The sequence below is a fragment of the Temnothorax longispinosus genome, chromosome 4 (genome assembly GCF_030848805.1).
Source record: "Temnothorax longispinosus isolate EJ_2023e chromosome 4, Tlon_JGU_v1, whole genome shotgun sequence".
In the NCBI taxonomy this organism is placed as follows: domain Eukaryota; kingdom Metazoa; phylum Arthropoda; class Insecta; order Hymenoptera; family Formicidae; genus Temnothorax; species Temnothorax longispinosus.
Genome location: NC_092361.1, coordinates 10,007,729 through 10,025,276, shown reverse-complemented (window position 1 = coordinate 10,025,276; position 17,548 = coordinate 10,007,729). Strand labels below are relative to the sequence as shown.

The 17,548-nt window shown below is 36.7% G+C and overlaps 1 protein-coding gene and 1 pseudogene across 1 annotated transcript; one reads left to right on the top strand and one right to left on the bottom strand.

The window, feature by feature from the left end:
- The first annotated feature begins 259 nt into the window (after nucleotides 1–259).
- On the top strand, nucleotides 260–727 carry LOC139812079 (uncharacterized). The gene has a single exon (XM_071776705.1). It carries the CDS (start codon nucleotides 260–262, stop codon nucleotides 725–727), a length of 468 nt encoding a protein of 155 aa, XP_071632806.1.
- A 1,051-nt stretch (nucleotides 728–1,778) lies between these two features.
- LOC139812078 (uncharacterized) lies at nucleotides 1,779–5,801 on the bottom strand (annotated as a pseudogene).
- Nucleotides 5,802–17,548: the final 11,747 nt, after the last annotated feature.

Below are 17,548 nucleotides of genomic sequence, written 5' to 3'. Positions count from 1 at the left end.
GTCCTTCTATTCGAATCATCCTATTCAACACAAAATAGGAACTATTTATAGTATGGTTGACAGAGCAATTATATTGTCTCATCCTAGTTTTTACAACAAAAACTTAATATTTGTCATTAATGTATTGCTTGGAATTGGGTATCCCATCGATTTATTATTCTCGCATATCAATAAAAGACTGAGAAAACTTCAATCTATAAAGAACAATAATATAGATGATGATTCTGAACGTTCGCAAAAAGTGAAAAGTTTTATTGTTATGCCTTATTTAAAAGATACTTCTGAAATTATCACCTCAGCGGTCATCAAATCCGAAAATTCCGTGGGATATTGTATTCTAAACAAATTAAACAGCATTATAAAAGTCCAGAAAGATAAGAGTGCTCAATCGTCTAAGAATAATGTTATTTATAAAATCTGTTGTAAGAATTGTGATGCCCCTTACGTCGGCCAAACCAAGAGGCAACTACGTACTAGAATAAAAGAACATCAAGCTAATATTAGATTAGATGCGTCCAAGCATTCGGTAGTTTCAGAGCACATTACCAAATTTAATCATTCTTTCGACTGGGACAATGTGGAGGTCTTAGAAGTGGAGCATAATTATAAAAAAAGATTGACTGCAAAAATGATACACATCAAAGAGCAGCCTAACGGCATAAATTCAAACAAGGACACAGAATTATTAAACGAGGCTTATTTTGATGTGTTGAGGCTGTTGTCATAAATATATTAATAACAATGATTACTGGTTGCTCTGTCCTTGCGATGTGAATGTTTTCTCAGTCGTCTGCGATCTTTAGCTACGAACACCCGCTCTTGATTGACGATAGAAAAAATTCTCTTGCGTTCCGTTGCTCTGCCCTTGCGATGGGAATGTTTTCTCGGTCGTTTGCAATCTTTAACTACGAACACTCGCTCCTAATTGACGATGGAAAGAATTCTCTTGCGTTCCTGTGGTACCGACGGCTTATGTAAGTCCACTTTTACGAGTCAAACTCAATTATTAAATTCACGTGTTCCTACGGGATTTCAAAATTTGATTCAGTTGCCACTAAGAGGGTCTGGCGACAATGGCTTTTGTTCGCACCAACCTCATGGACGCACATAAGCATTGCAACGTAATGGACGACCGATTTAGCGTTAAATTTGACTAACATTCGACAATAAATCGTAGCGCCGGATCGTATCCGAGTCTTTTATTTGTTAATTCGACGTTATTTATAAAATTGCGGTTCTGAGGAAGGCCAAGTATGGCCGAAACGTAAACCAATTCGTTTGTATTATTGTAATTTGAATATATAAATTTCAACACCTATTATTGCTCGAAATTTGGCCTTTTTTAATTGTTTTAGCTGTTTGCTTCATCGAGCGTAATTTTTTCGTTATTTGTTAATATTTTCTTAACTTTATTTTGGTTGATCTAAAAATGATCGATAGTTTTATTTCCAAGTTGTGTTATGCAAAGATATAAGAATCTTTTCTCTTATGTTATGTAAGCTTTTCACCTTTATTAGTACATTATTATAAATATATTATTTTATCATATATAAGTATATTTACTTTAAAAGTATATTATTTTAAGTAACTATATTTTCTTGCTCTTCTTCGTTATTATACCTAAGCCAAATGTTATTACGTTATGAAAGACTGTAATGTGCAAGACAAATGATGCCAAAAATTTGTGAAAGATAAGGAATTAGTTTAATAAAGTACAACATTATATACAAGTCTATAAATATATATTTACTGGTGTACATCTCTCACACTTAAATTATTCAGTTGTCATTTAATCCAGCAAGTACGTTGATACGTGTAGCTCCAAGTGCAGCTTCATATTGCTAAGGTGCCTGAGATTTTCCAATATCCGAGACAAAATAATCTTGCAAGTAATTCCTTAAACCTATAGAGACAGCTCTAGCTCGATTGACTCCTACTCTACTTATATCCTTAAAGTAGGCTGAATGTTGCTGCCTCCAATGTTCTTCTCTCACAGTATAATTTTCTTCTTGATCAAAATATTGTGGAGGACAGTAGCGTCTTTCATGCACATGTAATCTTTCTTCGCCAATCATTATGAAGTTGTGAAGACATATGAGTGCTTTAAATAACATTTCACAATTTTCCACAGACATACAAAGAGGTTTTTGTAGGATCTGTCAGCGTGCCGTAAGGATGCCAAAAGCATTTTCGATTGTTTGACAACAACGAAACAATCTATAATTAAATATACGCATATTCTCTGTCAGACCACCTCTGGTTTTACATAAATATGGTCGCATGAGGTAAGTACTTAAGGGAAATGCTTCATCTCCCACAAACACGTATGGAAAAGGGATGTCTCTCCCAGGGAGTGGTTTGGGAGTGAGCAGATCAACGGTTCCACTCTGTAAATCTTGTGCAAAATCTGTATTTGCCCATATACCACTGTTTGAAGTTGGAAGAGTAGAGAGAGAGAGATTGTGTTATTCTTTTTTGCGTCGATTGTAATACAATAGGTTGCCGCGCATTCTACGTAGTTCTCGGAAAAAGCGCGCGAGCGGCGCCGACAACGTTGCGTCCCAGGCGGCGAAGAGCGTGTTTACCGCGCATGCTCAAGCATGTTAGGAGGGGCGCGCAGCCCGGGCGAGCGAGCATTCATTTCGCAGATTTCGTGCACGATACATCGTGCATCGTAGCTCAATTCTAAATATATTGCGTCAGCCTTTGAGCATCGAGTAGTTACGTAGTGATCTGTATATTCGTGTGTCGAGTCGTAGTAAATTCATTGCTTCGAATATCAATCAACAAAAAGAACCTGGAGACGACGATCACCTTCGAGAGAAATCCAGGGATATACGTCCCGGCGACCCATGCCGGCACGTGGAACGAAGGAAGGAAGCCATCTTTCAGGAACGTTCGAGAGAGCCCTTTCCACAGGAATCACGACCCCTTTTCGAAGTCTTCGAGGAAAAGTATTCTGTGGCGTGCTCTGTAAGACTAACTCTAATTATTCACCGGAATTTCTCACAAGGTAACCAATCATTTCACAATCTGAGGAGAGACGTTAGAATTTCGTCTAGCGTCACGATAGGAATCCTGATCAAAGGATCCTAAGCTCATCTGAGGGTTATCCTTGCTAGTTCGAGGGAATAATAAGTTCCGCGTGTTGAGAGGAAAACATCCTCTCTTAGTTCAGGTTTGTGCACAAATAATTTCGAGTCAAATTATAATACTTAGCTCAGTATAAAGTAAAATCATTAATCGTACGGTTGCAACCATTTTCGTGAAAAGTAAAAGAAAGACTTTATTACTTATTTGTTCGATTATTTCTTTCTCATTGATTAGACAATTTTCTTATGGTTTATTATATTACTTGGCGAACATTCTTTATATTCATTTAGAATAAGTATTCAATGAAACTGCGTTCTTTGCGAGACATATATTTTATCTTGCGTTATTATCAATTATTTATTTCCGTGCGTTTCTATAAGCATTGTTTCTCCTTGATTTAATTATTCTTCTACTAAGTATTGTGTTAACTCTGACTGATCAAATATTTCGTTTCTGCTATTATGAATTAATGTGTCGATCCAAACAATAAGCTTTATGAACGATATATATATTAAGAAATTCTTATGCTTTATCTTTTGTACTGAATACCTGATTTTGCTAAAAGAGAATTATTGGTTCTAGAGAAGATTTTGATATATGGTAAATTCTAACAAGTTAAAGAAAATAGTTTATATTTAAGACTCAAAGATTGATACATTGATTCCATAACTATTTCAATTGTGTTTGAACTGAATTTATATGCTAATTGATTTGATTTATTTGTTGAACAGTCCTCTTCTGAAATTACATGCTTCTTTTTATTTTTGAATACATCAATAGAAACTCTGAGATTACGTACCAGAAATATTTCCTTTATAACTAACCTGAGTATATATCGAAGCAAGGCTTCAGTGAATTCAACTTTCTTTCATCATCAATAACAGGAAAGGACTGTACTATAATAATTATTGATTTGTTTCTTTTGTGTGTGTTTTAAACATTTTTTGTATTTTCATTATATGTTATATAATCTATGTAATAATTTGTTCACGAATACTGGGAAGGTTTTCGGGCAGTTTCCCTTCTCCTATGCAACAAATGTTGGTATTCTTTGTCTAGTTCTGCCCATTCGAGTCATTTCAAATTACTTAAATCTATTAAATGCAATCTCTCTCTCAATAAACGGATTCTTATGATTTGTTCCTTCCTCATCTAATTCTAGAGTTCAGGCTTGTGCGCGAGTTTGTGCAAACAACCACCGTCGCTAATAGAACCTGTGATGACTCACAATTAATTCGTCAAATAAAGAAGATATTGCAATGCATACACTTTTTAATAGTTATCTTTACTATTATAATAAAGAGACAGAGTTTGTAGCCTTTTTTTGGTTCGCTATGATCTCGAAAACCAATGGACCGAATTTTTACCAAAAGTATATGAAATAGGGGTAGAATTTCCCGGGAAGTGTCATTATGTGTCAATTTTTTTGTTGCCGATTTCTGGTAACCGGTTTTTTTAATTTTTCTAATTTTTCGAGAAATAATTGACCGAATTTTAAAGAATTGTATATAAAACAGGGGTAGAATTTCCCGGGAAGTGCCATAAAGTGTATAATTTTTTGTTACCAATCTTTTTGGAAACCGGTTACAAAATTTTTCAAATTTCTCAGGAAATAAAATTGATCGAATCTTAAAAAATTATGTATGAAATAGGGGTAGAAAGAACTAAAGAATGTAATTAAATTAGGAAAATTGCTAATATAGTAAAAGAGTTTCCGATTTCTGTTAAAAAAAATGTACGTGATTGCTTCAATTTCAGCAAACTTTGAGATATCAAGCTAAATTTTTTTTATGGATAATTTTTTGTTACCAATTTTTTGGAAACCGGTTTGAAAATTATTCAAATTTCGAGAAATAATAAGTATTAATTGACCAATTTTCTTGAACCCAATGCCAAAATTTTTTAAATTTTTGGAAGATAAATTTAATTTTTCATTAATGGATAATTTTTTATTAATGGATCGATTTTCTTGAAACCGGTGCCTAAATTTTTCTAATTTTTTTGTTGATGATTTTGATGAAATTGGTACCAAAAGATTACTAATTTTATGAGGATTGTTACTATGGGGTTGAAAATTGGGGTTCTATTGGTGCTCCTAATTAATGGGTGAGTTTGGGGAGAGGGGAACAGATTCTGAGCCCGCGCGAAGCGCGGGCGAAAAATCTAGTATTTCTATAAACTCACCGTACTGGCTAACATCAATCCATGTAAATTTATAACTAGCATCACATGTTGCAAGCAACGCTATGCTGAAAAATTGCTTGTAATTATAAAAAGCAGATCCTGATTTGGGAGGAGCTTGGATACGCATATGACGACTATCTATTGCTCCCACGCAGTTTGGGAATTACCATTTTGTCATAAATTCTTCACTAATCTGTTCCCAGTCAAAACGATCTTTAGGTTTCAATACAATAGGATTTAATGCAAACCACAATGCTTGGCATGTTTCATTAATAATTTTATGTATAGTAGATTTTCCAAGTCTAAATTCCAAATGTTTCGACCTGGCACTATCACCCTGAGCAAGGTACCTGTTAATTGTCATTGTACGAAGAATTAAAAAAAAAACACATCTTTGTCTTCTTTACTACTTACATTAATGTGACAGCAAGCCGTAGTTCTGTTGGAAGTGGTGTCCGAATGCTCCTTTTCACCAAGTACGGTTGGACTAGATTAACTAGAATGTCAAAATGTTGTGGCCACATCCGAAATAATGAAAAAAATTCTTCATGATCCGTTCTTTTCAGTTCTGTCACAAGATTAGTATAAAAACCTTTGGCGTCTTTCTTTCGATTGACAGGGCGTACCCACCACCGCCGACGAGAATATTTCCTTTTTCTTATTAACATATAGCATTGTAGGCCTAACAATTGATCCCATGCCAGCAAAAACAATGTCACAAGTGCAAGTTTAGTTGTGTCCAACATAATTTATATATCACCTTGTTAATAAGTTTGTCAGATGTGACGGGAGCGTTCCAATTTGTGGCACAACCAATTGATGCTGTGTATATAAATGACTAATCTCATTTGATTTTGAAGATGCAGTCTTCGTATAATTGCTGCTGGTTCTGTAAACAGTAACGATATAAATTTTGTGATATTGCTCTGAACATTAAATATTGCATAGATATAGGTAATCAACATACTTTCGAGGTATGATAACTGCACGTAAAAAACTATCACACATTTCGTACAATTCCCATGTAGGAACATATGTGGGTTGCGCACTCTGTCCAGACTTTCCTTTCAAGGACGTGATTACTTTACGTCGCTCCTTTCCGTACTTCTGCCGTATTTTATAAAACTCCTTTTCGGCCTCTGAACCTACAAACATAAACCAGTGCGATAACCTCAATTCTAGCAAGATAGGTATAGCATATATATCAGAGATACAACGCAGGTATTATTACCAGACATATTTCCGAGCACTTCAGCCACAGATTCCCACGCAAGTTCTTTATTAAAATTCTTGCCAGAATAGGCCTTTTGCCGTTTATCCCATAACGGTGGGTTAACTTTGACAATGGCAACAAGTTCTTTTTGACGATTAATTTTATCGTCTCCAATATATTCTTCTTCATCTTCTTCAAAGCCACCAACTCCATCCACATAATATTCATCATCCATTTTATATTATAATTATAAATAAAAACTGTATCACGTCGGCACAAGTCATCGGCACATACATATTTTTCGCGCCTTGTCTCGACGTCTTTGATTGGCTGTCAGTAGGGCAGTAAGGAGTAGAAAATGGGAATGACCCATTTCGTCATATTTCGCTATTTTAGCAAATTTTCGCTATTTTCGCTATTTTATTCTCCCCACTCCGACAGTTTCACTCCTCCATTGTAAACTTTAAAGAATTTCTGGAAATTACAATTTTCTAAATCTTTTGCTACAGTTCTTTATACTATCTGCTCGACTGTGATTGGCTAGTCATTACTCCTGCCATTGTAGACAGAAACGTAGTAATATTCTACACCCATCCATACTCTACTCTTTACTTATTACTGCTTACTTCCATTGTAGACGGATCTTTAAGAAGATTCACATTCCGAATGATACCAAGGCAAGTTCGAAGCGTAAGACACATGGTAAAAAGTCAAGCGCTAAATCTGAGAAGCAGCAGGATAAGGACATGCAACAAGAGAAGAGGATTCGCTGTTTCAACTGCAACAAATTGGGACATTTGTCGAAGGTCTGCAGGGAACCCAAGAAAGAAAAAGGAACGTGCTTTCGATGTGAAGAAGCAGGACATATTGCGAAGGACTGTCTTAGTAATAAGGAAGCGTCTGAAGTTAGCAATATTTATAGAGACCCTTACGAAAAAAACATCCTAAATAACACCCAAAAATACATCAAAAAAACACCAAAAAATAATGGCGTAATTTCGGATCCCCAAATGGCGTTTACACCATTTGAGCGTTAACGCCAAGAAAAACACCAAAAATGACACCGAAATTACGCCATTATTTTTTGGTGTTTTTTTAAGTGTTTTTCTTGGCGTTAACGCTCAAATGGTGTAAACGCCATTTGGGTATCCAAAATTACGCTATTATTTTTTGGTGTTTTTTTGGGTGTTTTTTTAGGTGTTATTTAGGGTATTTTTTTCGTAAGGGTATATATTTCATAAAAAACGATATATATGGGGCATTCTCTGTCAACCGGACACCCCCCTCTGCCCAAAATTTGTGTCGACTGATTGAGGTCAATGAAGGCTCAAATTGTAGGTAATGATGTGTAGTTTCTTGTACCGTGTGGCCTTTTTGAGAATTCAAGATGGCTATCAAGGTGTCACGATGATAATCGAAGAAAACAAGAAAAAAATCAGTAAACGATTTTCCGTATGCCACACGATCAATCAAAGAAGCTCTAAAACTATTGATGGGATGGTTTTTGAGGTCGTTGATTACGAAACTGAAGTAAAAATTCTAAAATTCAAGATGGCGGATCAAATATGGCGACCAAAACCGCAACAGCACCTTTCTATGTTCCGTAAGGCTGCTCGAATAGGCACTGGTTACGAATCTGCTACCAAAATTGAAAATTCAAGCATTTTCCGACCAGTTAAAGTAAGACTAAGCGTTGTCCGACCAGTTAAGGCAAGACTGAAGGACGGTCCAGCCGGTTGAGACGAGACCAAGCGTTGTCCGACCAGTTAAGGCAAAACTAGGGGACTGGATAAAGAATTTTACTTTATATACCCTAAGGGGCCTTAAAGGGCCGTTTGAAGGGACGTACCCAACCTTAACCTCTAATTCATACCTTACTGTTTCCTCCTTTTGGACTAACGGTTTAACGTCTTTTCCGAAAGACGGAGTCCAGTTTTCTCCGCATCTTGCACGGAGGGGCACGGTTTTTTCAGAAAAAAACTTTTCCATGATTCATGGCTCTAGTGAACTCGAACCTGGATCCTCAGATTACGAGTCTGGCGCTCTACCACTAGACCACACCGCCGCCCTAAGACTAGGGGACTGTTTAGCCGGATTCACACCAAGAACAGGTAACCGCTTTACGTCTCATGACACTCTTTCTCTCTCACGACACTTTCTCTCTCGCGACACTCTCTCTCTCTCTCTTTCTCTCTCACGACACTTTCTCTCTCTTACGACAGTTTCTCTCTCTCACGACACTCTCTCACGACACTTTCACTCTCTCACGACACTCTCTCTCTCTCTCTTTCACGACACTCTCTCTCTCTCTCTCTCTCACGACACTCTCTCTCACGACACTCTCTCTCGACATGCACTCTCTCTCTCACGACACTCTTTCTCACGACAGGACAACGCTTGGTCTCGCCTCAACCGGCTGGACCGTCCCTCAGTCTTGCCTTAACTGGTCGGACAACGCTTAGTCTTACTTCAACTGGTCGGAAAATGCTTGAATTTTCAATTTTGGTAGCAGATTCGTAACCAGTGCCCATTCGAGCAGCCTTACGGAACATAGAAAAGTGCCGTTGCGATGTTGGTCGCCATATTTAATCCGCCATCTTGAATTTTAGAATTTTTACTTCAGTTTCATAATCAACGACCTCAAAAACCATTCCATCAATAGTTTTAGAGCTTCTTTGATTGATTGTGTGGCATACGGAAAGTCGTTTACTGATTTTTTCTTGTTTTCTCCGATTATCATCGTGACACCTTGATAGCCATCTTGAATTCTCAAAAAGGCCACACGGTACAAGAAACTACATATCATTACCTACAATTTGAGCCCTCATTGACCTCAATCGGTCGACACAAATTTTGGGCAGAGGGGGGTGTCCGGTTGACAGAGAATGCCCCATATATATATATATATATATATATATATATATATATATATATATATGTACATATGTACATATGTACATTTATATATACATATATACATATATATATATATGTATATATAAATTATAAAATGCAAGGTTAAAACTTTGACTTTTTATTATAAAGTCACATTATACATATAACTTCGAATTATACATAGATATAAATGAACCATACATACTCGTCACTGAGTAAAAATGGCGATCATGCGACTCTGACGCCGCGTCCATTTACCGACTTTGACTATAAATATACCAGATACATACATATGTGTGACACCGGATATGCCTTCGCTTTGTGGTGTGTGTTGGCAGCATGTGGAGGAGATCGGGAGATGCGCGGGGCCTGTATTCCGTTCCTACCTATACCGATAACTGTCGGTTCGATTAAGCGTCGTTGCACAGGTTTCTCGTATCGTATAGAACCTACGCCAACATGGCCGACCAGGCCGACGCCGTTAACGGCACTGACGACGAACAGAACATGGCCCCTGCGCATGCGCTAGCAACGCATCCCCTCCACATGCTGCCAACGCACACCAAAGCAAAGGCACATCCGTGTGCTGTCGAGCATCTAAATCATTAGTTCAAACAAATAATTTATATAAAATAAATATTCAATAAATGTTAAAAAAATTTTTTTTACAAAGAATTGTACAATGTATAAAATTAATGAAAAATAAATATTTAAAAAAACATTTAAAAAATATCATCTGCTACTTGGGTATATATATATATATATATATATATATATATGTATGGGGCATTTTTTCTCAAAATAGCCACCCCTCTGCACATTTTATTTTTGAAGATAAAATGCTTTGCGAGATCTCAAAATTTCCGTCGAAAACTCAATTTTTGGATGCCGTATGGCAATTTTTATTTACATTCAAGGGTGGGGCAGTATGACCAAAATATCGTGCAAACCACCCTAAAAATTAGGAAAGTATGCAAATAACATCTAAAATCTTAGCAGTTTCTATCAAATTCGATGCAACTTTGAAACAAAATGGTTTATGACATCCAATTAAATAGTTTTCAGACGTTACTCCCCCTTATAATCAAAATAAACCCTTCAAAACCACCCCTGAATCATCATTTCGACAAATTGACAATTATTCTAAAACAAATGGAGTAAAAAATTTAAATAGAGTTCACGGGCCGTGAAATTCTTTCAGAATATTCTTTCAATCAAATTCACCCCCATAAGGATGATAACCAATCAATAAAAATCATTCCCTACACATCATTTAGACAACTGGGCAATTATTCACAGGCAATTAAACATAAAACTTTTTTATTAAGTCTACAGGCCATAGAATTCTACCAGAATGTATTTATGTATGTATTTATTAATGTATTTATGTATTTATGTTTTTTTTTATGTATTTTGAGAAAAAATGCCCCATATATATATATATATATATATATATATATATATATATATATATATATATATATATATAATTCAAAGTTAGATGTATGTATAATGTGGCCTCATAATAAGTTAAAGTTTTAACCTTGCATTTTATAATTTTTATCTTTTGTTATAATTGGGTGTCGACAATCGGGTTTCAGTGTTGACACCCAATTATAAAACAAAAGATAAAAATTATAAAATGCAAGGTTAAAACTTTAACCAAAGTTTCGGTGTCGACACTCAACTTTGGGTGTCGACACCAAAATTTGGGTGTCAACACCAAAAGTTGAGTGTCGACACCGAAACTTTGGGTGTCGACACCAAAATTTGAGGGTTGACACCAAAAGTTGAGTGTCGACACCAAAACTTTGGGTGTCGACACCAAAATTTGGGTGTCGAGACCAAAAGTTGAGTGTCGACACCGAAACTTTGGGTGACGACACCAAAATTTGGGTGTCGACATCAAAAGTTGAGTGTCGACACTGAAACCTTGGGTGTCGACACCAAATTTTGGGTGTCGACACCAAAAGTTGAATGTCGACACTAAAACTTTGGGTGTCGACATTCAAATGTCGGTGTTAACACTGAAAATTTAGGCGTTAACACCGAAAATGGAGTGTAAACACCTAAAGTTGGGTGTAAACACCAAAATCTTGGGTGTTTTTTTCGTAAGGGGAGGCCCTGAAAGAAGACGAGTTTCGTAAAATCGTCACATTCGTAGTGAAGGACTCTAGTTTGCGTCGAATATTTTGTCTAGAAGCGACCTCACTAATGAATAGCCGCGAAAATCGATAACCGTATCTAGCTCCCCAGGATAAGTGAAAACTTAAAATCTACCTCTTGGGCGAGAAACATCTCGCCCAATAAGAAATCCGTTAAACAAAAATTAGAAACATCCCGCCAACCAGAAGTTTCCAAAACGAAAACCAGACACCTCCCACAACGAAATCCACCCTCTCCATCCTTGGAACTTTTCTATAAAAATCGCGACATCACGGGACTCCCTCTCTTGGTTCGGCTTCTTTTCAGACAGTTCACTTCTTCGCCTCGGTTCATTTCAATTTACTTCGCCTCTCTTCCGTTCTACAAACGGTATCACATTCAAATCCGATCTTAAGTTTAAGTTAAATTCTGTGCGTGAACTTGAACTCATTGAGTATCGACGAGAGGCTATCCACAGGGCCCAAGGAGATCCAGCTAGCCTACTTCAATTCGATCAGCGCCAAGTAGTAAGTCGTATACACACTCCTTCTTATTACCCTTATTTTCTTGTGTTCGGAAAGTCTCTCGGGTACATGCTCCTTCAAACCCTCCAACCCCTTTTGATTTCTCATTACTTCCAAATTAGCTGATTTATCGGCGGACTCGGAGTAATCTCTTTTCCTTATTACTTCCGAATTAGCTGATTTATCGGCGGACTTGGAGTAATCTCTTTTCCCTATTACTTCCGAATTAGCTGATTTATCGGCGGACTCGGAGTAATCTTTTTTTCCCTATTACTTCCGAATTAGCTGATTTATTGGCGGACTCGGAGTAATCCTTTTTCCGTATTACTTCCGAATTAGCTGATTTATCGGCGGATTCGGAGTAATCTCTTTTTCCTATTACTTCCGAGTTGAATTATCAGCGGACTCGGAGTAATCTTTACTACTGTTGGCAAGGCCAGCAGACCCTCTCCCTTTAAATTAAAATCCTTCAAACCCGAGTCGGCTTCCCCGCGATTAATATACTACAGTAATTAACCCCACTAACTTATAGTGACTAACTTTTGGTCGGAACTATTGGTTTCCAAAATTAAAAAAAAAGATAGATATGCATGTTAAGAATTGTCTAAAGTGTATTTCCTATTCGCCTATTTCTGGGAAATGTGAAGGTTTTCTCCATTTAGTTCCTAAGGGTAATGTTCCATTTTCCGTTATATGTGTGGATCCTTTTGAACCCATGGATAAGCAACAAGCACCAAAGCGATATATTTTAGTAGTGATATAGATGCTTTCACAAAATTTGTAAAACTTTATGCGACGAAAACGACGTCTAGCAAGGAGGCTATTAATTGTTTCATGCGATATTTCGAAAACTATAGTAGGCCACATATTATAGTATCTGATTGTGGAACTTGCTTTACCTCGCGCGAATTCCAAGAGTTTATTGAGGAAAGTCATGTCAAGCACATAAAGATCGCTACCGGATCACCGCAAGCAAATGGTCAGATTGAGAGGATCAACAGAATCCTTATTCCGCTACTAGGTAAATTGTCACATGATACAGTAGACAAATGGTACAAATTTTTAGCTAATGCGAAATATTCTATAAACAATACTGTGAACAAATCTACCGGTGCAACTCCGAGCAAATTACTTTTTGGCGTAGAACAACGTGGAGAGCCAATCGATGATCTTAAAGAGTATTTACAAGATAATAGAGACAAGTTAGATGAAACCAATTGCGATAATTTAGATAAGGTTAGAGAAAAAGCTTCTATAAAGATTGAGCGTACACAAAAGTATAATAAGGAATACCGTGATAAGAAATGTAAATTAGCGTTCAAATATCATGAAGGAGACTTAATTATGCTTAAGAATTTTGAAAACACTCCAAGTATTTGTAAGAAACTTATTCCTAGTTTTAAGGGACCGTATTCTATTAAACGAATGCGTAACGATAGATATCTTGTAGCCGATGTAGAAGGTTTCCAAAATACCCATAAGCCGTATAAAGGTGTATGGCAAGCTTGTAAAGCCATAGTGGTGTAAGTCAAATTTTTTTTGGTAATTATACAGTAATAGGGACCACCCTCCGATGACCTTGACCTTGACATATGTTGTCAAGGTCACCCTCCTGAGTGACCTTCGGAAGGTTTTAGCCGTCGCTCGTTATTCGTTAAAAAGTTATTAACAAAAAAAGTTTCGAAAATATAGCAGCTATTTTGAGTATTGGAAGGCATAAATAACTAATACGCATACACTTTTCACGCGAACCGAGGTTCACGCACACCCCCCCCCCCCGTGCTTTCGGGGGAGGTGCGGTAGCCCCGAAATAGTTCACGCATACACTTTTCACGCGAACCGAGGTTCACGCACACCCCCCCCCGTGCTTTCGGGGGAGGTGCGATAGCCCCGAAATAGTTCACGCATACACTTTTCACGCGAACCGAGGTTCACGCACACCCCCCCCCCCTGCTTTCGGGGCTACCGCACCTCCCCCGAAAGCACGGGGGGGGGTGTGCGTGAACCTCAGTTCGCGTGAAAAGTGTATGCGTGAACTATTTCGGGGCTATCGCACCTCCCCCGAAAGCACGGGGGGGGGGTGTGCGTGAACCTCAGTTCGCGTGAAAAGTGTATGCGTGAACTTTTCATGCGTGGAAAGTTAATATGTTGATAAATTGTTGATAAATTGAAGTCTTTTTGTTAAAGCAGAGAATACCTCGTTTCGCGTGAAAATCGCTACTTTACCAAAAAAATAAATTACAGGACGAAATGATAATAATTACTATAATATTTATTCATTTATATTTTCTGTTAAAGGATACATAATGGACATTATTTTAAAAAAAGCATCTAATCGTTCATGAACATCGTATGCTTTTTTAAACATAAATTCTGCTAAATATTGATTAAAATGGTACTCTTTACGACCATATCGTGGAATACCTTCGCGAATATCTCTCCATAAACGTTCTATGTTTTGGGTATAGACACCCGTATTTGGATCAACAAAATTTTGAGAATGATTAACTACGCTATGTTGGTATGTTTTTTTGTCGATTTTCTCGTAGGCTTTCCAACAATCGCTGTAGATTATTGACCCAGGAGCAATGTATTTTTCAATCAACGGCAATAGCACTTCTGCACTACGAGATACAACTGGCACGACAAACATCTTTTTCGTGCCCCGTTGTACACCACCAAAAAGCCATTGTCCTGTGATCAATCGTCCACGATGGTATTTGCGACGTCCAAATTTAGCTTCATCAATTTCGACGATGACTCCATTTCCACCAATTTGATTTTGTTTGTGCATCAACCATTGATTCATGAGCTAAAATGCCACATTGTCGTATTTAAATATTATACATGTAGATTTACGAATAAAATCATTAGGACATAAATTAATTACCTCCCGGCAAAAGTTGGTCCAATCAACTGCTGTGCATGGTAAAATATCGAGCTCCTTTTCCAAAAATCTTTGTCGAGGGCTATTCATCATCATGATATAGCATATTAATCGACAACTTACAGCAATATTTATAAGGCCTTGCGCAAACCAAGTTCCGGTTAAAGCACTTATTTTGAAATTACAAATTAGTCTCTTGCGCTTGCGTTTTTGTACTTGTTTATAATAATGTTGTGTACAATGTATAGTTAATGGTTGTCCTCCTGTCATTTCTACAACATTATTGCAACGCGGACACTTCATTTTTGTGCGAATAACATTCTTTTCGCATAAATACTTCAACAATTCGTTGTAATTTGTTGTTAGTGCGAGAAATTCGTAAAATTTCATATTTGACAGTTCAACAAGTTATTTGTACGAAAACCTGTCGTATACTGGCTCATTTTCGAAGAGTACAGTTTGAAATTTGTAAGAAATATCAACAACAGTAAGAAGGATATTCAAGGACAACTTACGAGTATGCTTACAATTAGTATGTTTACACTTTTCACGCGAGACGTTGTCACGGGTTCGTGGCATGCTTACGAACTCGTTTATATATATAAGACTTCAATTTATCAACAATTTACTGCTTTAAATGTTGTGTTTTGGTAAAGCAGCGACTTTCTCGCGAAATAAAGTATTCTCTGCTTTAAAAAAAAGACGTAATATTAGTCGTTTATGCCTCTCAATACTTAAAATAACTGCTATATTTTCGAAACTTTTTTTGTTAATAACTTTTTAACGAATAACGAGCGACGGCTAAAACCTTCCGAAGGTCACTCAGGAGGGTGACCTTGACAACATATGTCAAGGTCAAGGTCATCGGAGGGTGGTCCCTATTACTGTATAATTACCTTTTTTTTTTAATATTGACTCGTGTGCATAGATGCAATTTATATATTGTATAAATTTCATCTATGTACACGATTCAATGTTTTAAAAAATTTGACTTACACCACTATGGCTTTTACTCCTTCATATATTAATATAAGAAAAAAAAGTATATCTCTCAAAGAGATTACTATTCTATGCACGCCAGTGATTCGAACCTTCCTGAAGCATACGGCCTTCCTAAAATCCATAAATAAAATGTACCATTTCGAATAATTGTTTCATCTATCAATACGGCTCTTTACCCACTGGCTTCTTTTTTACAAAAAATCTTGGCCAAAAGCCTTCCTAAACCCAAAAGCCACGTGAATAATAGTTTTGAGCTGTGCACTGACCTTTCGAATTTAATGTTGGATGACTCTGAGATACTGGTTTCCTTTGACACGTGGTTTCGTTATTCACAAATGTTCCCACAGAATTATGGTGATTGAGGGCATAACGAGAAGATGGAAATTTATAAAACGGAAAACGGGATTACCGCTGAGGGAATGTGTTAAAGCCATGAAATTTGTTTTATCATCCACATTTTTTGTATTCAATAACAAAATTTACAAACAAACTTTCGGGTCTCCAATGGGCTCTCCTTTGTCACCTTCATCGGCTGACATTGTTATGGAGGATCTAGAGGAAGAAATCCTGAACATCTTGAGTACAATGGATATCCGACCATCTTTTTATCGCCGTTATGTTGACGACATTATAATGGCGGTGCGGAGGGAGAATGTTCTTGAAATATTTAATAGATTTAATAACTACCGTGACAGAATCAAATTCACTATCAAATACGAAAAAAATAGAAGTATTAGTTTTCTGGACGTTAAATTGATTGTAAGGGATAACATGATTGTTACTGATTGGTTTCACAAAAAAACATTTTCGGGAAGATTCTTGTCGTTCCACTCTAGTCACCCCATACAACATAACCTTGGGACCATATACAGTCTAGTAGATAGAGCAATCAGGTTATCCCATCCGGATTTTTTTGAAAAGAACTTATTGTTTATTATTAACAATTTGCTTGAGAACGGTTATCCTATGGATTTAATTTTCACTCATATCAATCTGAGAATAAAAAAAACTTGTTAACCAATCACTAAACGACAGCACAGAAGAAACAGAAACAAAAAAAAAAGAATTTCATTGTTCTTCCATACATTAAATCAATTTCGGAATTAATTGCTTCGAAAGTCGACAAATCAAGCACAACCATGGGATACCGTATCTTGAATAAACTCAGTAACATCATTAGGGTCCAAAAAGACAAGAATTCGTTGTTTATGAACAATAACGTAATATACAGGATTGATTGTAATAATTGCGATGCATCGTACGTGGGCCAGACAAAAAGGAAACTTCAGACTAGAATCAGAGAACATAAGTACAACATCAGACTGAATGAATCCAAGCATTCGGTGGTAATAAATCATATTTTAAATTGTAATCACACTTTTGACTGGGATAACACAGGTATCTTAGATCATGAACCGAATTATCACAAACGAATGATCTCTGAAATGATACATATCAAAGAGCAAACGAATGGGATTAACTCTAACAAAGACACTGAATTATTGAACGAAGTTTATTTTGATGTCTTAAAAGAACTCTCCACGGTTAGCTAAAATTACAAACAATCCTTGTCCTCATGTCAAGTTCATTCCCCTCTCAGTTCAC